The 19216-nt window shown below is 42.2% G+C and overlaps 1 protein-coding gene across 1 annotated transcript; it reads left to right on the top strand.

Annotated features, from left to right (window-relative positions):
* The first annotated feature begins 1829 nt into the window (after positions 1 to 1829).
* cckar (cholecystokinin A receptor) lies at positions 1830 to 15672 on the top strand. The gene is made up of 5 exons (XM_043701817.2): positions 1830 to 2256; positions 2340 to 2591; positions 9704 to 9965; positions 10071 to 10198; positions 14376 to 15672. Exons 1-5 carry the CDS (start codon positions 2127 to 2129, stop codon positions 14879 to 14881), a joined length of 1278 nt encoding a protein of 425 aa, XP_043557752.2. The 5' UTR covers positions 1830 to 2126; the 3' UTR covers positions 14882 to 15672.
* Positions 15673 to 19216: the final 3544 nt, after the last annotated feature.

The following is a 19216-nucleotide window of genomic DNA, read 5'->3' as shown; positions in this document are numbered from 1 at the left end:
CCATTATACTGTCCTTGACTAACAAGGCCACACCTCCCCTCTTTTACCACCTTCCCTGATCTTAAAGAAACATCTAAACCCTGGAACCTGTATCATCCATTCCTGACCCCTCTCTATCCATATCTCCGAAATGGCCACAACATCGAGGCTATGTTACATCAGCTTCAACTATTCGAGTCTCAGTGTCTATTTTGATGGGTGTGCCAGCTCTGTAGGCTTTATCAACTACTGCTCATAGGGAAGGTTGTTGCTACCATCCTCATTAGTGTGGGAAACTAGGATTTGCTTGGTCTTCCATGGTGAGAAAGAACACTTCCGGAACTGACTAGAAGGATCTCTTGTAGTTAACAAGGTATAGCTCCAACTTACATTGATATCATAGACATTCTTAAAGAGACTTTGAGGAGGATCAGAGGTTTGCTAAGTTGTTCTCCAGCAGACACCATTATAGTAAGTGGAGTTGATGGCCTTTCTCAGTAGTTACCCTTTCATACTGACATACAGCAAAGTGCACATTCCTCTCCTCTCCCAGAACCCCCATCAAGCCCATTCCTTTGACCAAATGTCTGGCCAATCTTCCTAATATCATCTTCTTTAGCTCAGTGTCCATTTGATTTTAGGAATCTGTCTCTCTATATCATTTTGACCTGTACATCCATGTCAAAGACATTAGTTAAATGTAAATATGTGTTTAATATTTTTGACTAATTTATCCCAAGATCAGCAGAAACCTCGGAGATGTGATGACTTTACTTCAGCTCTTCAGGGTTTCCACAAATGAAGAAGGGAAACCAGCCAGGAATCTGGTGAGCTTACCTCATCCTTACCCTTACACCGAAGCCCCCTCCCACCACTGTATCTTCTGCACGTAAACAGCATTTTCTGAGTTACCATCAGTTTTGAGGAAGGGCCATTCAATCTAAAACTGAAAGATTGTCTCTTCCACCTAGTGAACTCCCCTCCTTGAGGATTTCTCTTTCAGAGCTTTGACTTTTTTGAGGCCTCAGATTGTGTTTAATATCACTTAGAGCTCATGGTGTGATCCATCATATACAAAGGGTGGGAAAGCGAAATCAATAACATAAAGGCACAAAAAATAGACAGGGGGGTTGGTAGCTGGGGGAACTGCAGTCTAGGTCTGTGGGCAAGGCTGATTCATTAGCCACCCTCTTTACTATTTCAAAGGTATACTTTATCCTTTAAGAAAAGTATATAGACATACAAAGTCAGTAAAGCAGTTCAGGTCTGTACAAACATTGGAGTTTGACTCTATCCAACAAACACACCAAACGTCTCTTGTGCGTTAGTATGTTTCCTGAAAAATAGCCTTCCTCTAACTCATCAGTGCTGTCCAGATATCCTAAATTAATCTAGTCCTATTTGTCAGCTTTTTGCCCATAACCCTCCAAACCCTGCCTATTCATATACCCATCCAGATGCCTTTTAAATGTTGCAATTGTACCAGTCTCCGCCACTTCCTCTGGCAGCTCATTCCATACGCGCACCACCCTCTGTGTGAAAATCTTTCCCCTCTCACCCTAAACCTATTCACTCTAGTTCTAGACTCCCCCACCGCGAGGAAAAGCCCTTGTCTATTTACACTATCCATGACCCTCCCGGTTTCATAAACCTCTATAAGGTCTGTATTGTCGAGATACCGGGACTTATTTCTGCTCTGGACATTAGACCAAAGCACCAAATCGAGACTGTGGTGCACAGAGCTCTCTGTGTTGGCGGGGCGGGTCGAGCTGAGGACCTGCTTCAGGCTGTCACTGAGATCTGTGTTGGTGCTTCACTCCTCCCACTGAGCTGGCCAGCTTACACCGGGCAGAGTTAGAAACACCTCTCGGCGCCCCCTGGACACAGGCAAAGCAGCAGCCAACCGACAGCAGCTTGAAGCAGAGATGCTCAGTCTGGTTCAGCTTTGACAGGAGAGGAAACGTTTACATTTTAAAGTCTTGTTTACAAGCTGCCGGAGTATTTCAGTGATTGGACAGCGGATCCATCAGAAATAAGAAGGGTATTTTGTAAATTGAAGAAGATTTGAGAAACTTTGTTTAGAATGGATCGATGGCGCGGGCAGTTGCATTCTTCAAAACAGTAGGAGACATCCCAAGCATTTGTAAATGGAGACGGTTCCTGATATTCTTATTAACCTCACAGTCATCGCAAGTCCGCTCGGTGCAGCCGACACCAAGAGGGAGACGGAGAGCTGCAGGAATGAGAGCTGTGAGCAGTTCCTCAGGCCACCCAGAGGTACTACCCGACAACTGTTAGAGAGAGAGAGAGAGCACGGCATATCCTTCAGGCTAACCCTGTCTCCTCTGTTCCCCTTCCAGATCTGAATCAAACGGTGCGGATCTTCCTGTACTGTCTGTTTTTTCTCCTGAGTGTGCTTGGCAATGTCCTGATCATCACTGTCTTACTGAGGAACAAGAGGCTGAGGACTGTTACCAACTCGTTCCTGCTCTCGCTGGCCACCAGTGACCTGATGTTGTGCCTCTTCTGCATGCCCTTCACCCTCATCCCAAACCTGCTCAAGGATTTCATTTTCGGAAGCGCTGTTTGCAAAGCTGTCAGTTACTTTATGGGTAAAGCATAATTTCCGCTGATGTAAGACTGGCGTACACTGAGGCGCGGGCTAAGCAGCCGGCCAGAGAGCACGCTCATTCTGCATTTCCTTCCATTTCACGGGGAAGGGTGTCGATTGGTAGGACTTTAGAAATATTGCCTGTAGCGAAGTTGAATGCTGAGTAATCCCTGTGGAACTCACTAAAAGTGGATGGTAGGTAGTTAGTGGTAGTGAGCTAACGTGGGACTTTAGAGTCATGAGGTTTACACGCCAACGCCTTTTAATGTATCTCTCCCCACTTTAATATACCGATACCGTCTCTCTGTACACATCTGGGAAAGTTAGTGGAAGGTCAGGAATTACAACCGAAGGTGCATCAACGGGAAGACAGTTTAATTATTAGCATCCACGCTTGGTATTGCTAGGCAGTTAAGGCTTAAACTATGTTCAATACAACTTTTATTTAATAATGTTTTTACAGTCATTGTCTCATGGCTAGAGTCACCAGCCCATCGCAAATTGAGAAAGAAGGTGGAGGGGAGTTGCTGTAGTGAGCAGCTGCAGTCCGTGTTTGGTCTGTGCAGTGTGCACATCACTGTGAGCAGCTTCGGGAGGGGTTCCAGGGGTTTAACGCAGTGACAGCGAACGAACAGCAATGCATTTCCAAGTCAGAATGGTGTGCAACTTGGAGGGGAACCTGCAGGTGGTGACGCTACCATGCACCTGCTGCTCTCTTGTCCTTCTGGGTAGAAGCGGTGAGTTGGAAGGTGCAGTTGAAGGGAGCTATCCTGAGTATAGCGTACATATGGTACACACTGTGCATGCGTGAGCAACAGCTGATGGGTGGGCTACCAATCAAGCAGACGTCCTTGGCTTCAGTGGTGTTGAGGTGCTTTGTCACTGAAACTGCACTCATCCAGACAAGTGATCATAAGGTATGGAAACAGAAGTAGGCCTTTCTGCCCATCGAGTCTGCCCTGTCAGACTCACCACATGGGGAAACAACCTTTGCACATCTACCTTCTCAATTCAACTAAGTACTTTGTATGTTTCAATAAGGTCACTGTTCATTTTTCTGAACTCTGATCAGTACAAACCCAATTTACTTGCTCCTTTAAATGTTCCCTTTGAAATCTCTGCCACTGAACCTGAATGCTAACTTCTTATGATTCATGCACTGAAACTACCAAATCCCTCAGTGCAGCAGCTTCCTCTATTCTTTCTTCCAAAGTGCAAAACTTCATATTCTCCACATTACATTCCATCTGGCAACTCTTTGAACACTGACTGAATCTGTCTATATCTCTCTATAGACTCTCTGTGTCATCCTCACTAATTCCCTTCCCACCTATTTTTGAGTCATCCACAAACTTAGATATTTTACATTCATTTTCCTCATACAAGTCATTCATATACATTGTAATAAATGTGGCCCTAGCACTACCTGTGGCACTCCACTAGTTACATTAGCTACAGGTGGGCTATCCTGTAAATGCCCCCCTTATCCTAGCTCTTTATCTTCAATTAGTTAACCAATTGGGCAAAACACATCCAGAAACCCTAGCCACTCTCCCTCACATCAAGGACATCTTAGAAATGACTTCCAGACTACTCAGACCCCTTGGCATCATGGTAGCCCACAAACCCACCAACACACTAAAACAGCAGCTAATTAACTTGACAGACAACAAGCAAAACACCTTGCAAGAACTGTGACAAACAGTACATTGGACAAACAGGCAGAAAACTAGCCACCAGGATACATGAACATCAACTAACCACAAAAAGACATGACTCATTCTCACTAGTATCCTTTCATATGGATAAGGAAGGACACCACTTTGACTGGGACAACACATCCATCCTAGGACAAGCCAAACAGAGACATGCACGAGAATTCCTAGAAGCATGGCATTCCAACCAGAACTCTATCAACAAACACATTAACTTGGATCCCATTTACCACACCCTGAGAAAAAGAATAGGAAATGACGTCACCATAGGAAATGCCATCACCACAGGAAATTACATCACCAACCCAAGGAAACCCAAACATATTAATAGAAAGCGGGCTACACCACCAGTGCTTCATCCAGTGGCTCACTGAAGATGTTACCTAGTATGGCGACAAAATGTCTGAAAACGAACCTTCTAGCTCAGTGAGCAAACCTACATCCAGAACCTCAACCTGAGCTACAAATCTTCTCAAAACTCACTAGTTAACCAATTGTCTATCAATGCTAAGATGCTAACCCAACACAATGGGTGATTACCTTATGAAATACCTTAATAAGTGGTGCCTTAACAAGAGTCCAATATATTCCTAAAATCCCTGTATACTACATCCACTGTGTCTCCTTTATCTATACTGTTTGTTTCACCCTCAAAGCATTTTAATAAATTCACCAGGAATGATTTCCCCTTCATGAAGCCATCTATTTGATCATATTATGTATTTCTAAATGTTCTGCTATTACATCCTTTCTAATAGACTCCAACCTTTTCACAATAAGGTGCAAAGTATTTATTCAAATCCTCTGCTATTTTCTAACTCTCTGTTATCATTTCTCCAGCCTTGCTGTCTAAGAGGCTTATGTTACATTTGGCCTCCCTCTTCCTTTTTATATATTTAAAGAAGCTCTCACTGTCCATCCTGATATTACTTGATGGGGTGGCATGGTGACTTAGTGGTTAGCACTGCTGCTTCACAGCACCAGAGACCAAGGTTCGATTCCTGCCTCAGGTGACTGTCTGTGTGGAGTTTGCACATTCTCCTCGTGTCTGTGTGGGTTTCCTCCCACAGTCCAAAGATGTGCTGACTAGGCGAATGAGTCATGCTAAATTGCCCATAGTATTCAGGGATGTGTAGCTGAGGTGTATTAATCAGGGATAAATGTAGAGAAATAGGGTAGGATAATGGGTGTGGGTGGACTACCCTTCGGAGGGTCGGTGTGGACTTGTTGGGCCAGAGGGTCTGTTTCTACATTGCAGAGATTCTATGATGATTCTATGAACTCCTGCAGAGGTGTACTGGAACTGAGATGATCTTCAACAACCACGCCCATTCCCTTTGAGTTAGGTTTGACTTCAATCAATGGAGAATTTCCTACCCAAACACATTGATTCCAATTTTGTAGGATTCCTTGATGCCGTACTCAGTCAAACTCTGCCTTGTTTGGACCCGTCACTCTCACCTCATCTCTAGAGTTCAGTTCTTTTGCCAATGTTTAAATCAAGGTTGCAATGAGCTATGTCACCCTGGTAAAACCAAAACTGAGCATTATTGAGCAGATTGTTGCTGTATAACTGTCACTTGATAGCAGTTTTGATGACACTTTACATCATTTTAATGATTAAGAATAGACTGATGGGGTAATGATTAGTTGATTTAGATTTGTCATTTTTTTGAGGACCTGGACAATTTTCCATATTGTTGCATATGTGCCCATGTTGCAGTTGAACTGGAACTACATGGCTAGAACACAGCTAGTTTAGGAGCTCAAATTTTCTGTATGTTACCAAGGGCCATAGCCTTTTCAGTAGCCAGTATCTTTCGTGATTTCTTACTATTGCATGGTGTGAATCAAATTGTCTGAAGATTGTCATTTATGATGATAGGGACCTTAGGAGGAGGCTAGGTAGGTCATCCATTTGGCATCTCTGACTAATGATGGTCATAAGTGGCTCAGACTTATCTTTTGCACAGATTGTGGAGTTTCTTTCTGCTTCTCTTTCACCTTGTAGTTGCTTAATTGTTCACCAACATTCGTGCCTGGAAGTTACAGGACTGCAGTAGTTGTTTTCAATTAATTCCTGCCAGAGGAAGTGTGGAGGTTGGTACAATTACAACATTTAAAAGGCATCTGGATGGGTATATGAATAGGAAGGGTTTGGTGGGATATGATCCAGGTGCTGGCAAACAGGTCTAGATAAGGTTGGGATGTCTGGTCAGCATGGACGAGTTAGACCAAAGGGTCTGTTTCCGTGCTGTACATCTCTATGACTCTAATTCAGTTTTCTGGTTCAAAACCTGCAGCATTACCACCTAATTGAATGCCTCTTTTGGTTTGAATGTCATATCTCGTATTTGCATATTCACTCATCTCAGATTAATTATCCAGTTATTTGCAGAAATAGCTTTCCATAGGTAGATAAAGATTACAATCCGCTGACCTGCTGTTATCATCAATTTAACTATATCAATACTTTTCTGAAATATCGTGGATATACATGCATGACAGAAAATGCTGTCTGTAAAATTCTGATTGACACAAACTAGTCTATTGTAGCTTCTTTTTAATCCGATACATGATATTGTACCAGTCCTAACAATACCTTTGGTGAATATCTGTGTTAATCATAAAAATAGCCTCACAATCTCTTCATTCATATCTCGCTTTACCTGTTTGATTTCAATGATTCCCAGTTTCGTGCTCTGATCTTCCAGAAATTGCTAACGCCTAAACATAAATTCCAGTTCATCGCAAAAGGCATTAAAGTGGAACATTTTACTTAAATTAATGCTGAGGTTTTTAGGCAGAGATGGATGTCAGGGTTTGAGTGGAGGACCATTATCTCTATCTAAAAAGTATAATGTTTTGGATTTTAAACTGAAGGGGAAGAGATCTCTGGTGGGCAAAATTTTTGGTTGAATTATCCTTGTGTCTACTCTTACCTAATCATGACAGGTTTGAAGATCCCCAAGTATGGTAACATTCCCCCTTCAGAATACTTTCAATTCTTTATTGTGAGATGTAATTTTCATGCATCTTTGACATATCAATTTTTTTTCCCAAAAAATATTAAGATTAGAAAATAGATTTCAGAAGGCTTGGGATAGTTTTCAAGGTAGCATAATAATGGAGCTAAAAACTGTGGCATCAAAAGAAGATGGGTGAATACTATTTTTATGTGTTATGGAGAATCAATTAGATTGCCTCAATGCTTCCTCATCTGCACTTAATTTTGTACTATACTTAGAAACAATAGGTAATTACAGCACTATTGCAAACATTTTGTTTAGGAACCAGTAGTTGAACTGCTGAGGAGTCTACTTAACCCCTAGACTCAAATAGTAGCTTTAAAAGTATAATATACATGTGATGCTACTTACTTAATTGTGAGTATGTTTAGTATGAGACAGAGCTGAAAATGTGTTGCTGGAAAAGCGCAGCAGGTCAGGCAGCATCCAAGGAGCAGGAGAATCAACGTTTCAGGCATGAGCCCTTCTTCAGGAAATCATGCATGTTTATGAGATAGATTATTATCAATAGAAATCACATTAGTAAGTGACATAAAACCAAGAACGTGAGTAAAATGCAGAGGAGGTACACCGATCAGCTCATCAATCCCACATTATCCAGAGGCTGTGAAATGAACAGTAATAAAGCTCTGAAGTACAAAAGTCCTTTCCTGACAATGATCCAAATCATTAATAAGATACATATTATTAACACTGAAATTAAGAGCTTAACATGAAAAAGTTGCTAAAATATGCTTTCAAATTTTTTGCAAAATGAACTCCAACTAATATTTTTCACAGATGAACATTAATAGTGGTGCCAAAGGATGAAGAATTGCAAATTTTAAACTTTTGTTCAGAAAGCAAATGTAATGATAAACCTAGAAAATATTGCCAGGCGATGCAAGAAGCCAGAAATAGAGATGCCCGATATTTTAGAGGGTGTAAAATGAAAGGATATTACAAAGATGAGGAGGACAGAATGTTTGGAAAATGATGACTTTTATTTAAATCAAAATGTTTCTTAATGGGAAGTCTATGTAGGGGCAGTAAATACATAGGTGATAAATGAATGGGACTTGATGTGAGCTGGTATGTGGGTAGCTGTATTTTGAGTGACTTGAAGCTTAAGGACGGTAGAAAGCTAGAATCCAGGAAGGTGTTGATTGGAATAATTGAGTTCATGTGTAATTCAGGCCTGAATGAAGATTTCAGCAGTACTTGAACACAGGTTGGCAAGGACTCAGAAAGAGCTGGCTCTTCATTGGAAATAGCTGATCTTAGTGATGGCATTGGTGCATATTTGGAAACTCATGTCAGAGTGAAATGTAACACCAATACTGTAAACACTTTATTTCAATCTCAGACATTTCTCAAGGAGATGGATGGAACTGTTGGCCCGGAAACAATTTATGGTGAGGATTGAAGACAATGGTTTCTAGTTATTTAGTGGGAGTTCCTGTTCATCTAGTTTTGAATATTGGATAAGCAGCTGAATAGCTGAGACATTGGAGAGAGGTCTGGAGAATCAGTGGTGAAATAGGAGTGAATCTGCTCCATATGCACATGCAGAGTGAGGTCTTTTTAGATGTAATGCCCAAGAAACAGCTGCTGATGTAAGAAAGGACAGTGCCCAGCATTGATCTTTGGGGACACCTGAGGTTGCTAAGTAACACTGTGGGAATCCTCAGAGAACCATTTCAGGTGCTTGCTAACTTATATAATTTAAATGAAATATTCCCCTTACAACAACACTTTGATGTTTCTCCAGAATGCTTAACTCCCTGGATTATTACATGAAGAATCCCTGGATGACTCTATGAGGTCATTAGAGGCAAATGGCTGAAACCATTTTTTTTAAATTACAATTTCTCCAGTGGGAGGTAGATATCGTAGAACGACGCGGAATTGTTAAATGTCGCGAACATAATACCTGGGTTGCTTTTCTCCCTCTCCATTCCTAAAGGCAACATGGCTTCTCAGGATTTTCCATCTTTTCATATGTACAACCCATAATACATATTCTAATTAAATTGTCATTCCCACTAAAGTCGGAGTACCCATAATACATATTCTAATTAAATTGTCATTCCCACTAAAGTCGGAGTCCCGCAGAATTAGCAAAATGATAACCTGTTGCATATGAACTCCATAAACAAAAATGTATTTTTTGTGGGTTTTTTTCGGGATTGAAGATAACTGGTAAAGTGAAAATGACATCTGTATGTGAATTGCTGCGTGTTCAACCTTGAAAAGTGTTCTCTAAATTCGGTCATATTGCGATACAGGTTTGGAGAAGGAACGTCAAAATAGTACAGACTGTAGATCATGGTACTGGAAACGAAATCTTTTTGTTTCCATTTTTAACATGTTTGTGCTTGTTTTTTTAGGTATCTCTGTTAGCGTTTCCACCTTCAGTTTGGTAGCCATTTCTTTGGAGAGGTACAGTGCTATCTGTAAACCGCTAAAATCCAGAGTCTGGCAAACTAAGTCTCATGCCTTCAAGGTGATCGCCGCCACTTGGCTGCTCTCCATTATTATCATGTTGCCGTATCCCATCTACAACACTCTGGTACCGTTCACGAGGGTCAATAACAGCACAGGCAACATGTGCCGCCTCCTCTGGCCGAATGACATGACACAGCAGTCCTGGTAATACCAGCCTCATGGACATGTCAGTTTGGAAGTGGATCATTTCGAAGCGCTGTGCCAGGGTCCAGTCTGTCTGACTTTGTCTCATTATTGTTCCCACTTCAGGTACATTTTCCTGTTACTGATTCTGTTCCTGGTCCCTGGAATAGTGATGACAGTGGCTTACGGACTGATCTCCCGCGAGTTATACAGTGGGATTCGGTTCGAAATGAATCGGAGGAAGAGGAGCCAAGGTAAATGAGCAAGTGGGACCTGGAAGATACTGCAATACTCAGGGTTGGTTTTCATCCAAATGTTTCACCAGGGTTTCGGAGTAGGCGCTCGGTGCTGGTTAGACGGTCCCTGATGCATGATTTATTTTTAATATTGAATTTATACTACTGACCTTAAATTGTTCTGTTATACTAATAAGAACTGTGTTCCCTTTTGTTTTTATTTTGCCTTTGGCTGCTTATTCCCGGTAGTGTACAAGAAATGATTTTTTTTAAAAAAATATTATTTCATTGCTGCCAAATAGGTGAAAACCCGGGACCACATATTTTCGGTGGGGAGAAAAATAATCTTTTTGGGTTCAGTGCAGGTTCTGGTGTTAGTGAGTCATAATGTTAACGAAGTAAAGAAACAGAACTAGTGTATGAACACCTTCCTGATGAAGGGCTTTTGCTCGAAACGTCGATTCTCCTGCTCCTCGGATGCTGCCTGACCGGCTGTGCTTTTCCAGCATCACGCATGAACCAGTGCAGCTCACTCCTATTTAGTTCAGTCAGTACCTTTTTCAATGCGATTCAACGGGTAATTAACATGACCACTAAGAACGTGAGAAATCTGTAATCTGAGGCTGGTTTGCACTTTTGTTTCATTCCTTCACGGATATGGGCGGGTTTGTGACAGTAGCAGAGTAGAGTTGGGGTCATAACCAACTTTACAAATCAAAGGACAAAACAGATGAGTGACTACATTTGCAGAAACGGATCCAGATTCTGAGAAAGAAGGTCAGGGGAAGGGGGCAATCAGAAAACAGGGTAAGTGACAGAGGGGGCTTTAGTGAACCAGTTTGGCAGAGGATTTGAGTAACGAGAGACAGGCGAGGAAGGTGCGGCCAGAGTATGAATGGGGTCCCTGCCATGTCAGGGGATTGAAAGTAAAACACAGTGGCAGGTACAGCACAGGGAAAACGCTGGAACCTGACAGCGAGGCTGAGCGACGGGGAAAAGATACTTACCCAGGATCGCTCGGAATCGGTCACAGACCGAGTACAGGCCCTGCAGGGAACAAAGCATTATCCAAGGCCAGGGGCTAAACCTTTGTCCCAGGGCAGCAGGGGATGTTGGAATTGACCGTGATGGGGCCCAAAGATTGTCTGGCTCCCTAGCCACCAGGACCAAGAGGTTCATGTGTCCCCCTGTGACCGTGTGGTCCATCCCAGGAGCTGCTGGTCCTAGAGCGTTAAGAAGTGATTCGGTTATTTCTCACGGGAACTTTCAGGTACAGGGACTGCTGGCCAGCGGATTGAAACTGGGGCGTGCAGGGAACGTCTCTGTTCACTTTCATTGTAACAGAGCAGATTGGTGGGTGGTGGGGAGGGGGGGAAGGTTAATAATTGTGATAGGTATGGGGTAAAGAAACTGGTTTTGGTCTCGCTAGATGGGAAATTGTGTAACATACAATTCTAAAGATGGGCGGTGGGGCGCGTAGAGTTAAGGCACCTGACTGTATATCCACACAGATCATTCAAGGTGGCAGGACAGGTGGAGAGAGCAGTAAATAAAGCATCCAGCACCTTCAGCTTTATTAATAGGGGCATAGAGAACAACAGCAAGGAAGTGATGTTGAACTTGTGCAAGACACCTCAGTATTGTATACACCTGCGGCTGCCAGATTATAGGAAATATGTGAACAAGTTAGAGACAGTGCTAAAGCGATTTACAAGAATTGTTCTGCAGATGACGAATTCAGTTTATGAGGAGACATTGCAAAAGATTAGATGGCTCAGTGGTTAGCACTGCTGCCTCACAGGGCTGGGGACCCCAGTTCGATTCCACCCTTGGGTAACTGTGTGCAGTTTGCATGTTCTCCCCGTGTCTGCATGGGTTTCTGCTGGGTGCTCTGCTTTCCTCCCAGAGTCCAAAGATGAGTAGATTGGCTATGCTAAATTGCCCATAGTGTGCAGGGATGTGGCAGGCTAGGTGGACTAGCCATGGGAAGCATGGGGTTACAAAGATTGGAGGGGGGAAAGTTTTTGGGTCTTGATGGAGTGCTCTTTGGAAGGTCAGTGCAGGATTGATGGACTGAATGGCTTCTTTCTGCATAGGGTCTCTATAACTGCTACAATGGAGGAGTACCTTTCAGAAGTGATCCTAGAAATCCCTTGGGGATTTCTCCATTGGGATGCTGGGTCTTCCTTTGGCTGTTTTCTGGCTGAATCTAGAAATGGGACTCGATTGTGGACTCTATTCTAGGGTCAATCTAGACCAAATAAAAGTCATTACTTTATTTCAATGTGGATTCCAAGCCGAGAAGTCTTTTTTTAAAATAGCTACTCCCAAACTCTCCCTGAGATGGAGACTGACTTCAAACTGCGGTTATGGCGCTGAGTAACCACTCATAGGCCCCATGAGCAAATGGACTCCAGATACATTCACATTGAGAACTGTGCTTGCCAGCTCAATGGTATTGAAGTGTCCTGGAAAACTCAGCAGGGACACTATTGTGTCAGGACCACCATCCACAGGTGTGTCTGTGTTGGAAAGTCTTGGGTTTCACCAAGACTCCTTCTTTCTCTTTTGGTCGATTCAGGAAACCTTAGGTCATTTTGTTCAAGGACACTGGAACTGATAGGGTGGCCTTGCTAAAATGGTACAAGGGATCAGTTTTTACTGGAATTGGAGACAGTCCAGAGAAGCTTCACGCAGTTTAGCCCACTTATGCAGGGATTTTCTTATGAGGAAAAGTTGAGAAGGTTGGGCATGTTCTCAATGGAGTGTAGATGAATGAGAGGAGACCTTATTGAAACTCAGAGAGGACTTGTCAGGATAGATGTGGAAAGGTTATTTCCCCTTTGGGAGAGGCCAGGACCAGAGGGCACCATCTTGGAGTAAAGGGTTTCTCAGTTAGGACACAGATGAGAAGGAATTGCTTCTCTCAGAGGATAGTGAATTTGTGGAAATCTTTACCACAGAATGCTATCCAGGTTGGGTCCTTAAGTATTCAAGGCTGAGATAGATAGAGTTTTGAAATCAGTAAGAGAATCGAGGTTATGGGGAAAAGGCAGGAAAGTGGAGTTGAGGATTATCAGATCAGCCATGAATGGCATAGCAGACTCAATGGGCAGAATGCCCTATTTCTGTTCACACATATTATGGTCTGACCATCATGTCTGATCTCATTTGTGTTTATGTTTGGGCAACTTGTTTTTTTAATTTGTCCATAGGATGTTGGCGTAGCTGGTTGAGCTGGTATTTGTTGTTGGTCCCTATCTGCCCTGGTGGTGAGCTACATCTTTGAACTATTGCAGTCTCTGGGCTGTAGGGACATGTCTATTGCTGTTAGGGATGGAGTTGCAGGATTTGACACAGCGATATTGCAGCAGCATAAAAAAAGGCCTTCTATTGGCTTCATGGTGTGAAAAGGAATAAATGTTTTAAAAAGTGGTTAAAAAAAGTGAAGTCAGTCTTTAATAGTCCCTGACCAAATATTGTCTGGCAGTCTTGTTCATTTCTAATGTTCAATAGCAGAGAGTCGCAGATTTAAAAAATTGCAAGACAAATACTGAAGCAGTTGTTGAGAGTGTGGTGGTGGAAAAGCACAGCAATCAGGCAGCATCCGAGGAACAGGAAAACCGACGTTTCGGGCCAGAGCCCTTCATCAGGAATGAGGATGGGAACCGCGGGGGTGGAGGAATAAACGGGAGTGGGGTGGGGGGATTGGGGGGGGGGGGGGGGGGGTGGTGTGGGACTGGGGAGAAGATAGCTGAGAGTGCAATTGGATGATGGGAGAGATTGATGCAAGATGTACCTCAATCCCAGCTAAAACAGCCCAGTAAAGTAACTGGATGAGCTCAACAGAATGAGGAAGAGTTATTAAATAAAACTAATAGTAACTAACAAAACCGTGATACTCGATGTGACCCTGTTTCTGTCAGCACTGCCCACTCTCAATCCTGGCACATTACATTCAAGAACATCTGACCCCATTTTTTCCGACATCAGGTCAGATCTGGTAGAATGTGTTCAGAAGTTCTGTTTTCCCGAAAAGCTGAGGGCCACAGATCAGGGAAGGAGCAGGGACTCGAGGTTGCAGGTTACAGGTAACACCACAGGGACGGCTGCTTGAGAGAGTGGGGAGGTGGAGAATCCTAAAGGCTGCATCCTAATTGTTCCCATTGCTTCCGTTTGGCTGTTCTGTTCTCAGTGAGAAGCCTCAGCGACAGTAGATATGAAGATGGAGATGGGTGTTACATACAGAGCATCAAACAGAAAAGGACCATTGAGATGCAGCGACTATCGGGCAGCGACTGTTTAAAACCCGTCAGGCCAAGGAGCAACAGCTCATCCGCCAACTTACTGGCGAAGAAGCGAGTTATTCGGATGTTGATTGTGATCGTGATCATGTTTTTTATTTGTTGGACGCCTATTTTCTGTGTCAATGCTTGGCGCGCGTTTGATAAAATCTCGGCGGACAGGTTGCTGTCCGGGGCCCCGATTTCATTCATCCACTTGCTGTCCTACACCTCGGCCTGTGTCAATCCTATTATCTACTGCTTCATGAACAAACGCTTCCGCGTGGCTGCCCTGGCCACTTGCTGCTGCTGCTTCCGGGCCAACCCACCGCCTGCAAACAGAGAGACTGAGGAGGACAGGCACACAAGCACTGGCTCAGTCTCCAGGTGGACCTACACCAGTGTCAGTGTGTCCTGAGCGGGACACTCACCACAGCCAGCAGCCTGCCTGGCTGCCGCCCCCTCTCAGTCTGAAACTGGGAAGCGACTTCTGGCTATGTCAGAGACACTTGGTGTTATTCTACCCATTCATTCATTTGGCGGGTCATTCAGCAAACAACAAAAGACGCGCAGAGATCGCTTAACGGGTGACAAAACGATAGGACTATAAGGCTCAGAGAGAGAGAGAGAGAAATCATCTGGAAGATCAACGGTCCTGGATGCTTTCACTAATTTGCTCATTCCTCAAACAACTGTGAGCCAGACTGAACCTGAGAATTAATAAGATGCTGGGGATCAGAGGCAAGAGTGTGACGCTGGAAAAGCTCAGCAGCTCAGGCAGGAATTCCTGATGAAGGGCTTTTGCCCGAAATGTTGATTCTCCTGCTCCTCGGCTGCTGCCTGACCTGCTGTGCTTTTCTAGCACCACACTCACGACCCTGGAAAATTAACATACAGTTTATTTCATGGGGTGAGAGGCGGCGCTAAGGAGCTTTGCTAGAGGCTATGGTTTTTTAAATAGAAACGTTTAAATGGAACCAGTGCCCGGCTCTGAATTCGTGCCTGCAGCTGGTGTACCGTATAGCGAAACCAACTTCCCAGCGTCTTCTCCCAATCAAAAGCTGCCGCCGAGCTTTTCGAAATAGCTCCACAGCTTCTACAGTATGGCCTTGACAGGGCTGATAGCTTTGATTTCTGTGTAAATTAAACATTCGCAACTTGGTGAGATCACTGCAGCTGTTTAATTGAAATAAAGTTCAAAAAGTGTGACACGTTTTTTCCCCCTTGCAATAAGTTAGAAATGCAATTCAAAGATAGAGGAGTTTTTATTCCCCACTGCCTTTCTTCCATTACACCACTACCACTCTCTTTTCAGATGCTGTTGACTCCAGCAACCTACAGCTCTCACAGATCAGCAATTGCAGATACACCAAACCTGGTTAGGTGGACACCCATAGTCCAATTTCGTCCATACCTAACAGCCGCACGTGCAAATGGAACAAAATGTTGGTCTAATACCTACCTCATACAGCAGGAAGTCCATGGTACTAACTTCACCACAGCACATGCGTCAAACCTAGGACCTTCCTAATTTTTGTAACTCACCTACAACAGTTATGACTATGACTGTGTGACAAGAAAATCATGGATATGATGGTTATAACTCTGTTTTAGGCCAAAAAAATGCAGTCCTTAGCAAAATTCATATTTTTGAAAGAGTATAAAGTTAGCTTGTTACAAGTAAAACTATTTGATGAAAACAGCTGAAAATACTTATGAATCTTTATAAAATTGTAAAACATTAAATTCATCAGCTTTGCAGAATGTAAATGCAATTTGACTACAAGTTTTAAATGTTTGTTTATGTAAGAAATATTACAGACAGGTATTTTCAAATTCTCCTGTCTAATAATCAGCATAATGTACAAAAGTTTACATTAAGTTGTTAAGGTAAACTCTGGTGATTATATCAAATTTCCTCATTGAGCTTTAGACAATCCAACTTGAACAGAATTTTCAAAAAGAAAAGTTTACAAAGTAGAAGTGTAGGAAATGTCTCCAGGATACACAAAGCATCAACTACACAGCAACCTCAAATGGCAAAGACAGTTATCTCGAGTGTAGCCACCAGTCCTGTCTGAAAGCACCAGATTTGCTTCCAAATAATGTATAATCAAACAAACAAAAACTAAAATTTCTGGAGAAGCTCAGTGGATCTGGTGGCATTTGTGACAACCTATGCTTTTTTTCTTTGAGGCTACCAGACCTGCTAAGTTTGTTTTTTTCTTCAGATTTCCAGCATCTGCAGTTTTGTTTTATAGATAATTAAACCAAAGATTTTAAAAAAGAAATCTCTTGTTTTAAAAACATGGATTAAATGATGGCTGTTAAGAAAACTTTGAAATGGAAGAAGAGGAATTGCTGTGGTTTCTTAGCTTTATGCTATCAACATGCATATCTCCGGAACAGATTTGACAATTATCAAGTCACTCTTGCACATTTCTAAATAACTGAACTATTTTAAAACAATTGCAATATCTCTACCTATATACTACATTACTCATGTTTTCTTAGTTGCTAATACTTCCTCTGTTTAAATAAAGCTCTAAAAATAGGTTTGCTTCTGAGCATCTCAGTGCTCAGCAACTTTATCAACATTAATGCTTCACAAGTGTCTGCCATTTAATAGATTAATAAAGAATACTGAAACCTGTTGCTAAACAAGTAAATGACTGCCACCAAATGTATAGCAGTCACATTTTAATTATCATTCTCTAAATTTTTCTTTACACATGTACTGAGCAGTCTTTATGAAGGCTGATGAACAATATTTAGGATATTGGATCTAGAGAGCATAGAAGACCTGACTTTGTGGTTAAATGTTGCAATTTTCTTTCATAGATTTTAATCAATCAAATCAGTCATTGTAACTAAATAAAGTTGGTGAACAGCAGGCTCAAACTGCCATATGGGATTATGGCAGGCAGGCAGAGAGAGAGAAGCTACTCATAGTGAGAAGGCCATATCTTAGCAAAAGTTGACAGGACATTTCAAAGCTGTGAGTTAGTAATGTTACAAGATTTTAGTTATTGTAATATTGACTGTGAAAAAAAATGAAGCTACAGGAGAACTTCTATAATCAAGGTTTCTTGACAAACCAAGGAAGCAGTGCTCAATTTGTTCAAGAAGTGAAGTAGGGCAAGTATCCCATGAGGGTATACTGTTGTAAAAGAATACTTAAGGAAATTGTTGTGAGGAAAGTTGGCAGAGGGAGGGAAGAAATACTACTCTGATCTTTTACAGAATAAAGAGTTGGTATTAATTAACTAAACCGGAAAGTTTAATGTGATGATAAATTTTTAGTTTAACAAATTAAACTATAAACCTAACTGCAATTAATCATTCAATAAAAAAAACCTTTAACAGTTAGTAAAATCATACCAAATCAAATGCAGATAATCCAAAATTCTGGTTGTTATGAAGTTGTCAGCCATTGCCACCAGCAGAATGAGAAACTCAATAGGAGGGTGTCCATGATAATTTAAAGTTCCAGTTAGTAACTCTGCATTAGCCAAACTCATGCACACCTCTCCTTTGACTGTGCCAATTAATTGGATTGAAGACAGACTACGCCGGAACATGAAATCAGTGTCAAGCCATCATTCAACATCGAAGTGCCTGTGAAAGGATGGTCAAATCCTATAAATTTGGCTAAACTTGAAATAAAGTTAAAAGTGTTGTTCATTGGAGACAAAGCAAAACATACCCAGAAATTGTTTTTTGAGATGGGGATAAAATCATTTTATATATAAATGATTTGTTTGTGAGTATAAAAAGAATAAAAAGAATATAAAAAGAATAAGCAAGTTTGCAGATGACACCAAAATTGGTGGTTAGTGGACAGTGAAGGAGGTTATCTCAGATTACAATGGGACTTTGATCAGGTGGGTAATGGGCCGAGGAGTGGCAGATGGAGTTTAATTTAGGTAAATGGGAGATGTTGCATTTTGGAAAAGCTGAATCAGGGCATGACTTGTATGCTTAATGGTAAAGTCCCAGGGAGTTCTGCCAAACAGAGGCAACTTGGGGTGCACGTTCATAGTTCCTTGAAGTTGAAGTCACAGGTTGTCAAGGTTGTGAAAAGGCCATTTGGTACATTTGCCTTTATTAGTCAGAGCATTGAGTATAAGAGTTGGGATGTCATGCTGTGGCTCTGCAGGACATTGGTCCGGCCACGTTTGGAATACTGGATTAAATTCTGGCCTCCCTGCTACAGAAAGGACGTTGTTAAACTTGAAAGCGTGCAAAAGAAATTATAAGGCTGTTGCCAGATTTGGAGGCTTTGGACTAAAGGGCGAAGCTGAATAGGCTGGGGCTATTTTCCCTGGATGGTCAGAGGCTGAAAGGTGACTTATAGAAATTTATAAAATCTGAGGGACATGGATAACGTGAATAGACAAGGGCTTCTCGCAGGGTAGGGGAATCCAAAATTAGAGGGCATAGGCTTAAGATGAGAGGAGTAAGATATAAAAGGGACCTAAAGACGCAACATTTTCGCATAGAAGGTGGCAAATGTATGAAATGGTGGAGGCTGGTACAATGACAACATTGAGAAGGTATTCAGATGAGTACATGATAAGGAAGGGTTTAGAGGGATATGGGCCAAATGGGACTAGATTTATTTAGGATATCTCATCAGCATGGAAAAGTTAGACTGAAGGATTTGTTTCAGTGCTGTACAACTCTGACTCTAGAGTGGGTGGGATTTGAACCAGGTCACCTGCCTCAGAGGCAGAGACACTACCACTGCACC

This window comes from Chiloscyllium plagiosum, unplaced genomic scaffold (assembly GCF_037043375.1).
Source record: "Chiloscyllium plagiosum isolate Xiang-an unplaced genomic scaffold, Cpla_swu_hap1 HiC_scaffold_1, whole genome shotgun sequence".
In the NCBI taxonomy this organism is placed as follows: domain Eukaryota; kingdom Metazoa; phylum Chordata; class Chondrichthyes; order Orectolobiformes; family Hemiscylliidae; genus Chiloscyllium; species Chiloscyllium plagiosum.
The sequence above is the reverse complement of the archived record's forward strand: the minus strand, read 5'-3'. Positions and strand labels throughout refer to the sequence as shown.

Coding starts and splice junctions, on each gene's coding strand:
- cckar (XM_043701817.2), top strand. CDS start 2,127: ATGGAGACGGTTCCTGATATTCTTATTAACCTCACAGTCATCGCAAGT. Junction 2,257..2,339: donor GTTCCTCAGGCCACCCAGAG/GTACTACCCGAC, acceptor TTCCCCTTCCAG/ATCTGAATCAAACGGTGCGG. Junction 2,592..9,703: donor AGCTGTCAGTTACTTTATGG/GTAAAGCATAAT, acceptor TTGTTTTTTTAG/GTATCTCTGTTAGCGTTTCC.